The sequence below is a fragment of the Macrotis lagotis genome, chromosome X (assembly GCF_037893015.1).
Source record: "Macrotis lagotis isolate mMagLag1 chromosome X, bilby.v1.9.chrom.fasta, whole genome shotgun sequence".
In the NCBI taxonomy this organism is placed as follows: Eukaryota; Metazoa; Chordata; class Mammalia; order Peramelemorphia; family Peramelidae; genus Macrotis; species Macrotis lagotis.
The window spans coordinates 44632268-44648694 of record NC_133666.1 but is presented as its reverse complement, the minus strand read 5'-3'; the positions used below and the strand labels follow the sequence as shown (position 1 = coordinate 44648694).

The following is a 16427-nucleotide window of genomic DNA, read 5'->3' as shown; positions in this document are numbered from 1 at the left end:
CCCTAATGATCCTGGGCAAGTGACTTAACCCCGATTGTCTCAAAAAAAGAGATTGGGTCAAGAGAGTGTCAAATCATGGTATTGACCATTGAACAGTCTGCTTGCTGGAAGGCTGGCCTTGCACAGGCAGTTAGTGACAGAGCTGGAGTTTAAACTGTTCAGACTATAAGTTCAACATGGTATACTCAATGGCCAGTCATTAATGGAATGGTCTTGGCCTCAGAGTCATGGTAGGGACATTCTGGAAATATCTTTCACAGACTTGGTCCCAACTGCACCAAGTTTTGAGGTAATGGCCTACCAAGTAAGGATGATGTCATGGAATAGGGATAAATTAGGACAGTCCTAAGAATAGGTCCCCCAAACTTGCTATATCATTCTGACATAGGAGAGCCTGGCTCAATAACAGTTTCTATTCAAGAATTCAGCAGTGATATCTCCAATGTTCTGAGAAGGCTTGACAGGATGTGTGAGTGGTGGGGTGGGAGAGATAAAGAACAGAACTAAAGTCTCTGGCCCCCAAACCAGAACAAAGTCTAGTAGGGGAGATGGATATGTTCCCACACTTAACTAGAAATACCAAGTAGAATATATGAAGTGCATAGCAGAGGAACAAGCAGATGTCTTTCAGAGAGGTGGGATAATAATCTAAGAGGGAAAGAAATAGAAAAGGTTTCATGAAGGATGGAGGGAGGATGTGAGCTGGGCCTCAAAGGTTCAATAGAAAAAGTCATTCTAGGCCAAAGGAAGGGAGCACAGGATGTAAACACACAAGTGGGATGTGGTACCCCAAAGAGGCAATGGGCTCTTAGGCTCTATTACTATTCTCTCTTCTTCTCATTGATTATCAATAGCAATATCTCATATTTGCATGGCATTTGAAAGCTTATGAAAAGCTTGCCCTTAAAACAGAATACAGGGTTCACATCTGGGGACTGCCTTTCAGGGAAGAAATGGACAAACTGGCAAGGGAGGAGGAGGAGGATGAAGAACAACAGATGGTTTGTATGGTTCCATGGGTTTAGAATGCATTCCTCCTCCCTTTCCCTCTTTGAATTCCAAGATTTCTCTAGAAAGACCTCAGACATTAAACCATACATAAGGACACCTGTTGACAGAAAAATCATATATTGTCATTATCTATGTTCTATTGGATTTTTATTTATTCTGTTAAATATTAATCATTTAGCTTTGAATCTGGTTCAGGAGCAGTGGAGAGTGTTGCCAAGCAATTGGTCCTGTGGGCCTCATGTTTGGCACCTCTGAATTAGATGGCCTCCAAGGTCCCTTCAAGCTCTGATAGAATCCAATATGATTTTTATGCTGGGATGGTCACTTCCCCAAAGGCAAATACACATTCACCTGAAGCTCAGTCAGAACAAACTGGAAGGAAGAGCCAAAAATATGATCCCTGCTGATGGTAAGATACTGAGGATGCCAGACGATCTTAATCTCTTTTTCAATTTTGGGCTACCTTGATCCTCTTGGATGCTGGGAAGATCTGCCCAACCCTAGACTTGACACCTTTGTCCGTTCCTCTTGGCTCCTAGTGCCACCTCCCACTCTCATCCTCTCTTCCCAAATCTCCAGCCTCTCTATGTCTACAGCCCCATAAGGGGCCTGGCACTGACCCTACTTGATGATTCTGGCCCTTTCTCCACAGAGGCCTTCCAGATCTGGGACCTCCTCTCGCTCTCCAATCTTGCCCAGGCTCTCCAGGGCCAGACTATAGGCAGGCAAGAAGAGCAGTACATTCACTAATAGGAAGAAAGGAGTTAATTTTGCCCCCCAAAATGCAGAGTTAATTATATCCATAATCTGCTTTTGTCAACTGAATGAAAAATACCTTGAGCTCATTAAACTGGACTCTAGAAGCCAGCCATTAAGAGGTCAAATTTGTCTCCCCAAATGATTAGAATGTGGTCCATACTTAATGTTTGCATAACTGCCTTGTTATTGAATCTTCCTTGACCTCATTCTGTTCATGGGGAATCTTTTTGAAGACTCACTGTCTTCTGATTAGGATGTTTTAACATCAGGATTTTTTCCCCCCTAAGTACAATATGTAACTGTATCCTTAGGATGTTTGCATCTAGCCCTTGTGCATGTAAATAAGGGCTAAAGGGTGGCCTTCACAATAAGAGGAATAGCTTGATTTGAAGGTTGAGGACCTGTGAATCCTATCAGGCTGCTTTATTTCTTCAATAACCTAGGTGGCCATTCCCTCCAGCTCTGGATACTTTAAGAGAAGAGATCTGGAACAACCTCTGTGGGAAGTAGGATGGAGAAGTCATTTGGAGAGGGTTAAGAGGGCCACCTCGCTAACAGTGATGGCCTAGTTGGACCCATTCTGGTTTTGAGACTTGCTCCAGCCCCATTCAAAAGCCCATGAATGTACTGGCAGAGGAGTCTAGTTGTGGGAATAAATCAGTGCTGGGGCCTGGCAAGCATGAACAGGTACAAAGAAGAACAGAAGACAGCAAGACATTGAAATGGTCAAAGGTGAGATCAAGTTTGGGAAGTTTGAGAAATGAGGCCAGAGCAGGGCTGATGACTAAGAACAATGACAGGTAGGAGTACCAGAACTCAGAGAAGATGACTAGGTTTAGAAGGAGTGAGGCATGGGAAGAGATGGAATGATTGGAGGGGGAGGGTAAGAAACAGGCAAGGTCCTCAGCAATGACAGTAGGAACAGAGAGATGTGTGGGAATTCCATCTCTTGCCATATTCCCTTTCTCCTTGTTATGTATAGACATATAATAATGACTACTCAAGCATGAATTTCATTGTTCAAGTAAACAAAGAAAGATCTCTTGATGGCTTCGTGATCTGGGTGGACAAAAAGAAATCTTAGATTAATGTATCCCACTGATGTCCACTTATCACATAGTTCCCGTTCTCAGGTGGTCAACTGAAATGGATTAGATCCCAGTATTCCTACTGCTTGTCACAGGTTAATAGTCAGAGATGTTAGAGGGAGATTTGAAATCATTAGTGCTACTTCCTGCCTCTTCCTTGGCTTGATTTTGCCTGCTAACCAGTGGCAGGGCCAAGATAGGAAGCCATATTTCTCTTCCCATAATAATAATGTTTGTCCTTCATTTTTTTTTTTAGGTTTTTGCAAGGCAAATGGGGTTAAGTAGCTTGCCCAAGGCCACACAGCCAGGTAATTATTAAGTGTCTAAGGTCACATTTGAACCCAGGTCCTCCTGACTCCAGGGCTGGTGCTTTATCCACTACGCCAACTAGCCGCCCCAAAGCACTTTTTATTTTTTTATTTTTGGCACCTTGGAGCACAGCAAATCACTTGCAATGTCTGGCTTGGGGGGAAAATACCCCATAAATGTAGGATTAGCATTTCGATGATCTCACCAGCTGATATTTTCAGCTGGCTGCAGGGCATATACAGATTTCAGAACAGACTTTTTTTTTCCCAAATGGATCTTATTAACAATGATCTTAATACTTTAAGGCAATAAGATTCATTTTTTTTTTTGGTTTGTTTTTTTTTTTTTTAGGCTTTTGCAAGGCAGTGGGGTCAAGTGGCTTGTCCAAGGCAACACAACTAGGTAAGTGTCTGAGACCAGATTTGAACCCAGGTACTCCTGACTCCAGGGCCGGTGCTTTTTCCACTGCGTCTCCTAGCTGCCTGCCCCCATTTTTTTAAAGAAAGATTTTATTTATTTTGGGTTTTACAAATTTTCCCCTATTCTTGCTTCTCTCCCCTCACCCCCACAGAAGGCAGTCTGTTAGTCTTTACATTGGTTCCATCTTATACATTGATCTCAGTTGAATGTGATGAGAGAGAAATCATATCCTTAAGGAAGAAAAATAAAGTATGAGATAGTAAAATTACATAGTAACATAACTTTTTTTTTAATTTGACAGTACTAGTCTTTGGTCTTTGTTCAAAGTCCATAATTCTTTTTGCTTTTTAACTTTTTTTTTTTTTAAACAAATGGGGTTAAGTGGCTTGCCCAAGGCCACACAACTAAGTAATTATTGTCTGAGGTAAAATTTGAATTCAGGTACTCCTGACTCCAGGACCTGTGCTCTATCCACTGCCCCACCTAGAGGCCCCCAAAGTCCATAATTCTTTCACTGGATACAGTAGACAGCCCCAAATTGTCCCTGATTGTTGCACTGATGGAATGAGCAAGTCCATCAAGGTTGATTATCACCCCCATGTTGCTGTTAGGCTGTACAGTGTTTTTCTGGTTCTGCTCATCTTGCTCAACATCAGTTCACGCAAATCTTTCCAGGCTTCTTTCTTCCCTTCTGGTTTCTGGTTTTTTTTTTTTTTTGTTTTTTTTTAGTTTTTGCAAGGCAATGGGGTTAAATGCCCTGCCCAAGGCCACATAGCTAAGTAATTATTAAGTGTCTGAGGCTGATTTGAACTCAGGGACTCCTGACTCCAGGGCCATTGCTCTATCCCTCCTGGTTTCTAATAGAACAATAGTGTTCCATGACGTACATATACCACAGTTTGTTAAGCCATTCCATAATTGAAGGATATTTACTTAATTTCAAATATTTTGTCACCCAAACAGGGCTGCTATAAATATTTTTGTACAAGTGATGTTTTTACCCTTTTTCTTTTCTTTTAATTAAAGATTTTATTTAAGTTTTACATTTTCCCCCCAATTTTACTCCCCCTCCCAAGAAAGCAATTTGTCAGTCTTTACATTGTTTTCATGGTATACATTGATCCAAATTGAGTGTGATGAGAGAGAAGTCATATCCTTAAGGAAGAAACATAAAGTATAAGAGATAGCAGGATCAGACAATAAGATATCAGGTTTTTTTTTCAAATTAAAGGGAATAGTCCTTGAATTTTGTTCAAACTCTGCATCTCCTTATCTGGATACAGATGACACTCTCTTTTGCAGACAGCCCCAAAATTGTTCCTGATTGTTGCACTGAGGGAATGAGGGAGTCCTTCAAGGTTGAACATCACCCCCATGTTGCTGTTAGGGTATGCAGTGTTTTTCTGGTTCTGTTCATCTCACTCAGCATCAGTTCATGCAATTCCCTCCAGGCTTCCCTGAAATCCCATCCCTCCTGGTTTCTAATAGAACAATAGTTCCATGACATACATATACCACAGTTTGCTAAGCCATTCCCCAATGGAAGGACATTTACTTGATTTCCAATTCTTTGCCACCACAAACAGGGCTGCTATAAATAGTTTTGTACAAGTGATATTTTTACCCTTTTTCATCATCTCTTCAGGGTATAGACCCAGTAGTGGTATTGCTAGGTTAAAGGGTATGCACATTTTTGTTGCCCTTTGGGCATAGCTCCAAATAGCTCTCCAGAAAGGTTGGATGAGTTCACAGATCCACCAACAATGTATTAGTGTCCCAGATTGAACCACAACCCTTCCAACATTGATCATTGTCCTTTCTGGTCCTATTGGCCAGTCTGAGCTGTGTGAGGTGTTACCTCAGAGAAGCTTTAATTTGCATTTCTCTGATAAGTAATGATTTAAGAGCAATTTTTCATATGACTATGGATTGCTTTGATTTCCTCAGCTGTAAATTGCTTTTGCATATCCTTTGACCATTTGTCAATTGGGGAATGGCTTTTTGTTTTAAAAATATGACTCTGTTCTCTGTATATTTCAGAAATGAGTCATTTGTCAGAAATACTAGTTGCAGGTAACTGTGAGCTCTTCCACCAGGCTTGCACTTGGTTCCCCCGCCTCCAGGTGCAGCACCACCACCTCTCTCTCTCTCTCTCTCTCTCAAGGGTTTAGACTTGCCACCTCCAAGTTCACCATGGATGATGATATTGCTACTCTCGCTGTTGACAATGGCTCTGGAATGTACAAAGCTGTCTTTACAGGAGATGATGCCCCTCGGGCTGTCTTCCCTTCCATTGTTGGCCGCCCAAGACATCAGGGTGTTGGTGCGGCTAGGTGGCATAGTGGATAAAGCACTGGCCTTGGAGTCAGGAGTACCTGGGTTCAAATCTGGTCTCAGACACTTAATAATTTCCTAGCTATGTGGCCTTGGGCAAGCCACTTAACCCCATTTGCCTTGCAAAAAAAAACCCTAAAAAAAAGACATCAGGGTGTGATGGTGGGTATGAGACAGAAAGACAGCTACGTGGGAGATGAAGCTCAGAGAAAGAGAGGCATTCTGACTCTGAAGTACCCAATTGAACATGGTATTGTCACCACCTGGGATGACATGGAGAAGATCTGGCATCATACTTTCTACAATGAGCTCTGTGTGGCCCCTGAAGAGCACCCTGTGCTGCTCACAGAAGCTCCCCTGAACCCCAAAGCCAACAGAGAAAAGATGACTCAGATTATGTTTGAGACCTTCAACACCCCAGCTATGTATGTTGCCATCCAGACTATGCTGTCCCTATATGCCTCTGGTCATACCACTGGTATTGTGATGGATTCTGGTGATGATGTGACCCACACTATACCCATCTATGAAGGTTATGCCCTTCCTCATGCCATCCTCCATCTGGATCTGGCTGGCTGTGATCTGAAGGACTACTTCATGAAGATTCTGACCGAGAGAGGGTACAGTTTCACTACCACAGCTGAGAGGGAAATCGTGCATGACATCAAGGAGAAGCTGTGCTATGTCACCCTAGACTTTGAGCAGAAGATGGCCATTGCTGCCTCCAGCTCCTCTCTGGAAAAGAGCTATGAGCTCCCTGAAGGGCAGGTTATCATTATTGGCAATGAGAGGTTCTGATGCCCAGAAGCTTTCTTCCAACCTTCTTTCTTAGGTATGGAATCCTGTGGAATTCATGAAACTACCTTCAACTCCAACATGAAGTGTGATGATGACATCTGTAAAGATCTGTATGCCAATACCTATTGTCTGATGGTCCCAGACCTGCATTGCTGACATTGCTGCATTGCTGACAGGATGCAAAAGGAGATTACAACCCTAGCCCCCAGCACAAAGAAAATCAAGATCATTGCCCCACCTGAGCACAAATACTGTGTCTGGATTGGAGACTCCATCCTGGCCTCTCTTTCTACCTTCCAGCAGATGTGGATCAGGGACCAGGAGTATGATGAATCTGGGCCTTCCATTGTCCACTGCAAATACTTCTAAATGGACTGTGTTTGTTTTTGGTTGTTTTGGTTATTTATTTTTTTTGTCAAAAGGGTGTGATAATGGCCCCAAAAAAGAGATGAGATTGGCATGGCTCTATTTATTTATTTATTTGTTTGTTTGTTTGTTTGTTTGTTTGTTTATTTATTTATTTATTTATTTATTTATTTTGCGCTTGACTCAGGATTTAAAAACTGGAAAGGTGAAGGTGATGAGCAGTCTAAGTATGTTGGAGGCAAACATCCCCAAATTTCTACAGTGCGTCTTCAGGACACTGATTGTACGTTTTTTTTTAAGTCATTCCAAATAATCGTATAATGCATTGTGACAGAGTTACTTGCCTCAAGGTGGCTATCCTACTTTTAGAGAAAAGGAGCTACTTAACAAAACATCCAGAAGGGAGGGGGGGAGGGGGAAAGGCACTAGTATTGCTTTTCATGTAAATTAATGTAATCCTTTAAAAAAATACTTTTTGTATCTTGGATGGCCCCCTAAAATCCCTCCCTACCCCCAACATAGATGTGAATGAAGACTTTTTTTGCAGTCTCCCTGGGAGTTTAATAAGATTGGTGCCAATACTTGGGGGAGGGGAGGAGCTTTACCTGTACATTGACTTTAAGACCAGTTCAAATAAAAGTACACACATTAAAGATTAAAAAAAATACTAGTTGCAAAAATTGTTTCCCAATTTATTACATTTCTTTTGATCTTGGTTACAGTGGCTTTGTCTGTGCAAAACTTTTTTGATTTAATGTAATCAAAATTACCTAGTTTGTTTTGAATGATGTTCTCTTTTTCTTCCTTGGTCATCAACTGTTTCCCTTTCCATAGATCTGACAGGTAAACTACTCCTTGATCTTCTAGTTTGCTTATTTTTTTTTTTTTTTTAGATTTTTGGCAAGGCAAACGGGGTTAAGTGGCTTGCCCAAGGCCACACAGCTAGGTAATTATTAAGTGTCTGAGACCGGATTTGAACCCAGGTACTCCTGACTCCAGGGCCGGTGCTCTATCCACTGTGCCACCTAGCCGCCCTTTATGTGTATTTTTCTAGATCCATAAACACATTCTGAAGTTGTGTTTGGCAATGATCACAGTAGTTACAGGAGCACAAAGTTGGTTCAGAGAATAAAATTTTGATGAGCACACCTGCGTTTTAACATGTCCCTCCAGTTGTAAATTTTCTTTTAATTGCTGTATTCTAATAGCTGTCCAGCGAACACTACCCACTTTGTCTTCTATGGAAGCCAACAGAAGCCAACACAGCATAATGAATGAAGAGCCAGAAGACATAGATTCAAGTTCCTTCTTTGATATATACTGGCTGGATGATCTAGAGCAGATCACTTACCCTTTCAATGCTCTAAGGCCATTGGTGTCAAATAAGGCCATTGGTGTCAAACTGATATGGAAACCAGGTCACTAAATTTTATATGAAGGATCCTTGTGGACTACATATTGACTTAGAAACTCACATATTGTGATTCCATGATTTTTGTATTTTTGTAAATTTTGTTAAAATTTCCCAGTTACATTTTAATCTTGTTGAGGCTTCACTTAGGGGTATTTGTAGACCTTGTGTTTGATGGTAAATTCTAGAGAAGGTACTGACCTACACTGATAGAAGCAATTTCTTTTATGAAAGGCATTCTTTAATACTAATGAAAGAACAGGTCTGGTCCCTGCCTCCTCATAGGTGTTGTCTTCCCCCAATAGAATGTAGTTTCCTTGGGGCGGCTAGGTGGCACAGTGGATAGAGCACTGGCCCTGGAGTCAGGGGTACCTGGGTTCAAATGGGACCTCAGACACTTAATGCTCAATTACATAGCTGTGTGGCCTTGGGCAAGCCACTTAACCCCATTTGCCTTGCAAAAAACCTAAAAAATGGGGTGGCTAGGTGGCGAAGTAGATAGAGCACCAGCCCTGGAGTCAGGAGTACCTGGGTTCAAATCTGGTCTCAGACACTTAATAATTACCTAGCTGTGTGGCCTTGAGCAAGCCACTTAACTCCATTGCCTTGCAAAAACTAAAAAAAAAAAAAAAAAAAAAAAAAAAAGAATGTAATCTCCTTGGTGGTAATGAATATCTTGTCTGCTAGTATTTATATCACCTGATATAAGTAACTATAAATTTCCTATGAAAAATTTGAATCAGGGGAGGCTAGGTGGCACAGTGGATAAAGCACTGGCCCTGGAATCAGGAGTACCTGGGTTCAAATTCTGTCTCAGACACTTAATAATTACCTAGCTGTGTAACCTTGGGCAAGGCACTTAACCTCATTTGCCTTGCAAAAACCTAAAAAAAAAATTGAATCAATTAGCTCATTACATGTTACTGGATTATTTCTCTTCTTGAATTATTAGGATTTCAAATTATACATGATATTTAGTCTTTAAGGAGTCTTTTAAGTCTTTTAAGCCAATCTAGGACTTTAAGGTTTGGAGTGTTTTCTTCACAACAAGCCTGTGAGAAAGGGAGTACAAGTGATGATGGGTTTGTCCTTTATTCTCAAACAAGACCATGACATCAGGGGAGGTGATACCATGACAGGCAAATGAATTGTGCTATGCTAAGACACCAACCTCACTTTCTCCTCCAGAGCTGACTGGGTACAGTGGCCAGATATGAATCAGGGCAACAGGAGATGACCCCTGAATGCAAGTCAATCAGGGTGAAGTGACTCGCCCAACGTCACACAGCTAGTAAGTGGCAAATGTCTGAGGCTGGATTTGAGCTCCCATCCTCCTGACTCCAAGGCAGTGCTCTATCCACTTCACCGCCTCGCTGCCCCAGGGAGTACAAGTATGATTATCCTCATTGTACAGATGAGGAAATGAAGGTTCCACTAGGATGCAACCTTTAAATCACTGGTGGATGGGGAAGAAGAATACATTATACAGTCTATTCTTGACTTGCAGAGACAAGAAGAGTCCAAAAGGATCAAAGGTACAGTTTGAGAAGAGAATATGAGAACCAGTGTGAAATATGTCACTTGGAATTGAGAGAGGCTTTCCACCAAGCCATGGGCCTTTAGATTTGGGGAAGTAGTCTGCTCTAAGAGTGGTAGACTGGCTCTTATATCTTAAGGGCCAAACAAGAAATGGTGGGGTGCTCACTCAGGGACATGTAGACCATCAGCACCAGTTGGGACAAGCAAAGAGACCTTCCCAAGAAAAAGTTCTAAGCTTCAGTGAAGTGGCTTGAATGGGATAAAGTTTCAACTTCCTAAACTGCTGGCATTTTGATTTCCTAATCCAGTAAAGTCATTTAGTTTAGAGGACTTCTATGGGAAAAGGATTTACCCTCTCAGCCCTTTGGATCCCAATAAACCTTAAACATTCTGGTAATTTACTTACCTAATTAGGCTTGGGATTTGAGGATTATGTCTGTTTTTGGCAGGTCTAGGGCTGCCCCTCCCCTTCCTCCGGCAAGGATTACTCAAACTGCCAGTCTCTATCTAGGAATTTCCCAGACTACTGCTTTAGGGCCAGGTAGTGTTTTGTTTTTTTTTTTTTAATTCATCTTATAAACTCCTCAAACAGAAAAAAAAGGCAAATCAGCAAACACACTTATGTAGTAATAGTTTAGATTTCGGTATTGCCTTAAGGTTTACAAAGGTCTCTAGGCTGATACTAGTTTCAAGTAACATCTTCCCATTTTACAGAGAAGGTAACTGTAGCTCAGGGAAATTGAGACAGAGTAATTGTCAAAAACCAAGTAAATTATAAAGTCAGAATTCAAACCCAAGTCTGTTGACTTTTTACTTCTATGTTTTGACAACTATAGACCATATTGTCCCTCTCTTGGTTGGGTAAGAGACCAATCAAAACTTTCAGTCCTAAGTTCTGAGAAGCTATAATAATAGAGTATTCTAATGATTTTAGCAAATTGGTCAGTATATGGAAAGCTATAAGAGATGGGTCAGGTATTGAATTAAACATTCTGAGGACAGTACATTGTGGGGATGAATTTGAGACTAGAGTTAACAGAAAACTGCTACTCTACCTGGTGAAGGGAACTGGTTGGTTTTCCCTTAAAATTTTATTGGTGTGTTTTGTTTTAACAACATGATCTTATATTCCTTTACCATCCAAGACCAAGCTATTGTGTCAAGGAAAACCATTTAAGCTAAAATGACATGCATGTCACATTCCCCACCCTTTGTCTTCCTTATCTATCCCCTTCCCTTTCCCACATGGAAGGAGGGAATATGGAGATTTTCTTATTGTACCTGGAGCTCCTAAACCAAGCAGTTTCCCTATACTGATTTTTTGAGCTGGAAGGTACCCCAGCGGTCATCCAATGCAACCTTCTCATTTTTGCAGATGAAGAACTGAGGCTATGTACTCAGGAGCCCAATTCTAGACCCTGATTTTCCAGGGGTCGGACACAGCAGCTTGAAAAAAGGTTGCAGAGGAAATTGAGCTGAGACAGATGTCTTCCTTGCCAAGTTCCTATGCAGATTTCCTAGGAACTCAACTGAGACTATGAAAGAACTTTAGAGAGCAGTGTATCCCACTGGGAAACCATCACGGCAAAAAAAAAATTGCCCTAGGTGGGTGACATGTAATTCTTCAGAGGAAGATTAGGTGTTCTGCATTTAAATTTTTGATCCAGTAGAATCATTTTCATGATAATGAGGCCTTGAAAAAGAGAAAAGTCTGCATTCCATTTTAAGCAGTAAACATTTTTTATGTATCTGCTCTCTGCCAGGTGTTGGGCCTACAAAGTTAAAAATGAAATAGTTCCTGCCTTCAAGGAACTTATAATAGAAGGGGGTGAATGACATGTGTGTAGATAACTAAATGTGTGTAAATTTGTGTAAAATAAATACAAAGTCATTTGGGCAGGCAGAGGGCACTATAAATGGGGTATTGGTGAAGGGGAATGATTTGAAAAGGAGATATTTGAGCTTAGTTTTGAAGAGACTTAGGAATTTCTAAAGGGAGAGGTGAGAAGGGATAATACTCCAACAATGAACAAAGACATAAAGGTAGAAGAGGAAATATTATATATGGAGAATAGCATGAGGGCCAGTTTGGTTGGAAGGTAGAATGAGAGAGGGAAATAACATGAAACTAGTCTGGAAATATAAATCAGAACCAGACTGCAAAGGGTTGGAAATGTCAAAAAGAGTTTGTATTATCTTGAAAGCAACTAAGAATACTAAAAATTTTTGAATAGGGTAATGACATAATTGGATGTATTTTAGGAATATATAATACTTGGGGATTTAAATCTCCAATTACAGCTATATTTATGCCTATTTTTGTCTTGAATTTGTAAAACATATATATATATATATATATATATACACAACACACACACAGTCTTATGGTTTTTTAAAAATATTTTGTTGCTATGTTTTCTTGGCATATATGACTACAGAAATGTTAGTTTCAAACCAACTATATATTTTTTCTTTTTTCTACTTAATAGTATCTAACTATATATTTTTAAAAACCTCTCTTTTCTTTTTCTTCCTTTTGTTCCATCATGTTGCTATCAAATGTGATACTATCGAAGGTGGAAGGAATGATTTGCCCAAGGTCACAGAGCTAAGTGATCACAAAGGCAGAACTAGAACCTCCAAGGCCAGGGCACTTTCTATCATTCCTTCCCTCCTCTCACCTCAATCTCCTTTGTGAGTTTTAGAGAAAGGATCCTTAGGGGTCCATAACTATGAAGAAGAGGGAAATGCCAAAGATAAACCAAGGTTTTGAATCTACTATAGTGGATCCGTGGTGGTGCTACAGATAGAAATAATGAAATTGAAAGGATGAAGAAGCTTATTTTGAACATGTGGTGCAAATAGGAGAGGTTGAGATATGCAGGCAATTGGAGGGGGACGCTGGTCTGGAAACTCAGAAGTGAAGAATTGTAGATATAAATTAGGGGGTCACCTGCAGAGCAATTGGGGATAAATGAAATCAACAATGGACAATGTAGAGAGAGGAAAATGAGCTAATGGAAAGCCACATTTGTTAATTTAATGCTGGTGTGGTTATAAAATGGTCCAATCATTATAAAAACAATTTTATGCAACAAAAGATAATAAATCATTCAAACTCCTTGATCAAGAGATACCATTATTGGGACTATATTCTAAAGTGAAGGGACTATAGATCCCCCCAAAATGTTCATTAGAACTGTTTTTGATAAGGTGTGGCTAGGTGGTACAGTGGATAAGGTACTGGCCCTGGAGTCAGGAGTACCTGGGTTCAAATCCGGTCTCAGACACTTAGTAATTACCTAGCTGTGTGGCCTTGGGCAAGTCACTTAACCTCATTGGCCTTGCAAAAACCTAAAAAAAACCTGTTTATGATAATGAAAGCAGGAAACAAAACATGGGTCACAAATATGAGGGAGGACTAGATCAATTGAGATATAATTAATGTAAGGGCATATTGCTATGTCCTAAGAAATGAAGAATTTCCACCAACATGGGGTGACTTATAGGAGGGTTGTAGAGGGAAGGAAGCTGAGCAAGGAACAGTCTCCACGATGATCTCAACCATATAAACAAAGTCAAAGAGACCAGGCAATAACACTCTGGTCAATTATTCTATTCAGTGTTAGTACAACGTGGTCAAAGTTAAAGGACACAGCCCTCCTCTTTGTCAACAAAGGATGCTTAGATTTGGAGGAAATGTACTTTCAATGTGTTTGTTTTCTGTGTTTGAAAAGGGTTAGTTGTATCAAAAGTAAAAGGAATCAATACATTTTAACAAAAAGAAAGGGGGTTGCTAGGTAGTGAAGTGGATAGAGCACTGGCCCTGGAGTTCAAAAGTGACCTCAGACACTTAATAATGACCTAGCTGTGTGGCCTTGGGCAAGTCACTTAACTCCATTGACTAGCAAAAACTTAAAAAAGAAAAAAAAGGAAAAAAAGAAAGGAGAAACAAAGACAGAGCCTTCTGGAGCATCCATAGTGTGGTGGGTTGGCAAGATGAGGGAGCTAGGTAGCTGAGAGAGAAAAGGTGCAAATAAGAGAATGTCAGTTCTGGTGTCAGAAAGTGGTCAGTCCCCTACAGAGGGGATCAAGGAGGATGGGTACTGAAAAAAGGGCATCAAGTTTGGTTAAGTAAGTGGTCAGGATAGAAGCCTGATTGCAAAGGGTTTGAGGAGATAGGAGCTAGTGAGGTAAGTCTTGGGGATAGAGGTTTGTTTTTCCTTCTCTGAGATCCTGACAACTGGATTTGACTGTGTGTGTGTGTGTGTGGGGGGGCGCTGTGCTAAGTCCCCAGCCTCACTTTCTCCTCCAGAGCCATCTGGGGTCCAGTGGCCTGATAGGAATCAGGACAACTGGAGATGGCCCTGGATTGGGGGGGAATCCAGGTGAAGTGACTTGCCCAAGGTCACACAGCTAGTCAGGCCAGTGCTTCATCCACTGCACCCCCAAGCTGCCCTTGGGACTGGATCATTTGGGGGGGCAGCACAGCAGTAAGGGCAGGCGCTAGAGATGCGAAGGGCTAGAAGGGTCCAGAGAGGTTTCTTGGGGATATTTGCCAGTAGATGGGAAGAAGCTTGTCTGGGTCCTTTGTTTTCTCATCTGTAAAGGAAAGGAGCCGGGCCAGGCTGCCACTAAGAGATGTCCGAGGTAGAGGCAGAGTTCGTGCTTTTGGGGGATCTCTTCAGTCTTTTGCATTTGCCGTTGTTTGCCCCCTCTTGCTCCCCCCCCCCCCCCCCCCAGGCAGTCTGCTGGTTTTGCACCTTCTCATCCGGCGCCTTGATCTCTGCGGGGAAGTGCTGGGACAGAAATCTCAGCCTTAAGGGGGGAACGGAGGGTGTGACCCAGCCTAAGCGCACGCGGCGACACCGCGCCGCGCCTGAGGCCGCCAGGGGAGGGGCTGCGGCTGGGGGAGGGCCTGCGGCGCGGCCTCCTTCCCCGGCTGGCTGGGGTGTGGCGGCAGGACGCCCCCGGAAGGAGGCGGACAAAGGCGGCCCCGCCCCGGCGCCCCGCCCCGGCTCTCCGCCGCAGAGTCACGCCGCTGACTCGGGAGCTGGCCACGGCCTCCTGCTCCAATCACGGGCCTCCCAGCCGCAGGCTGCGGCCCAGCCCGGCCTCTTACGAGGCTTCTCGCTTCGGGAATGCTCCCGCCCCCTCCGATCTGCAACCTGCAGAGGCCCCGGGCCGCCCCTGCCCCTCCCCACTGCGGCACCGCCTCGCGCCGCCCCCCTCTGCTGCCCCTCCCGGCGCCTGCCGCGCCCCTGGGTGTGAGTGCGCGTGCGTGCGCGGAGCGCCGCTTCGTGGGGGAGCCTGCTGCCGCCCCCCGCCTCCCGGAGAGTCGCCCCTGCCGGCCCTGCCGGCCCTCGCGCGCCTCCCGCCATGCTCCGCCGGCTCGCGGCCCTCTTCCTGGGCCTGGTCTTCACCTCGGCGTTGCTGCTGCACGGAGGTAAGGCTGGGCCGCGGCCGGCTTGGGGCCCGAGAGGAGGGAGGGGAGAGAGGGAGAGAGGGAGAGAGAGAGAGAGAGACACACACACACACACACACACACACACACACACACACACACACACACGTCCCCCCTCCCCCAGCCGCCGAGCCCGCGGGGCGGCGGCCTGGCAGGTGTGAGGGGGCTCGGCCCGAGCGGGGGAGGGGCAGGGTCGGGGCCGCCCTGGGCGAGCCGGCTACGAGTCTGCTAGCCCGCGAACTTGGCGGGCAGCCACCTTGGGAGCACGGCACCTGGGGGATTGTGGGAGCGGCCCAGGGGCCTACAAGTTTGGCCTGAGTTCACGAGCGAGGGCGGTGCCCGCCGCTTGGGGAAAGTTTGGCTGCGCTGCCAGCCTGCCCTGGGAGCGCGGCTTTTGGGGGCCGGCAGATGGGAAGGAGCCGAGTGGGGCCCGTGCTCGCTGCCAGAGGGAATGCTGTGGCAGACGAGAAGGTGGGGCCACCTGCCTCAGCACCTTGCGATTACTGGGCAGCCAATGGGAGGAGAACGCCCTAGACCACAACTGGACCCTTTGAGGTTCAGTCGTTTTATTGAGGACGGAATCACAAGCAGCTTGGAGAAGGAATGGATATTGGGGAACACCCCCCCCCCATGGAAGTCACTAGAACAACAGACTAGAGCCTAATTACCAAAGCCCAAAACTGATTTTTATAGCCATTTACGTTGTGAAATGGTTTACCTTTAAACTATTGCTGGGGGAGACAGTTGGAGAACTGGTTGCTTTCCGTACGCCAGGTGCCAGATTGCATTTAAACTTTTATTTTTTTTGCAAGGCTGTGGGGTTAAGTGACTTGCCCAAGGCCACACAGCTAGGTCATTATGAAGTGTCTGAGGTCAGATTTGAACTCAGGTCCTCCTGACTCCAGGGCCGGTGCTCTATCCACTGTGC

General features: G+C 43.8%; 1 protein-coding gene and 1 pseudogene across 2 annotated transcripts in view; both read left to right on the top strand.

The window, feature by feature from the left end:
• Positions 1-5774: 5774 nt before the first annotated feature.
• On the top strand, positions 5775-7088 carry LOC141500714 (actin, cytoplasmic 1-like; annotated as a pseudogene).
• An 8268-nt stretch (positions 7089-15356) lies between these two features.
• CD99L2 (CD99 molecule like 2) overlaps positions 15357-16427 on the top strand; it is a 117708-nt gene continuing 116637 nt past the window's right edge. The window contains exon 1 of one of the 2 annotated variants that reach the window (XM_074200619.1): positions 15357-15481. In XM_074200619.1, coding sequence (XP_074056720.1) covers positions 15415-15481 — 67 coding nt within the window. In that variant the 5' untranslated portion in view covers positions 15357-15414. The remainder of the gene's footprint in view (positions 15482-16427) is intronic. The other variant, XM_074200618.1, reaches the window with a different exon arrangement.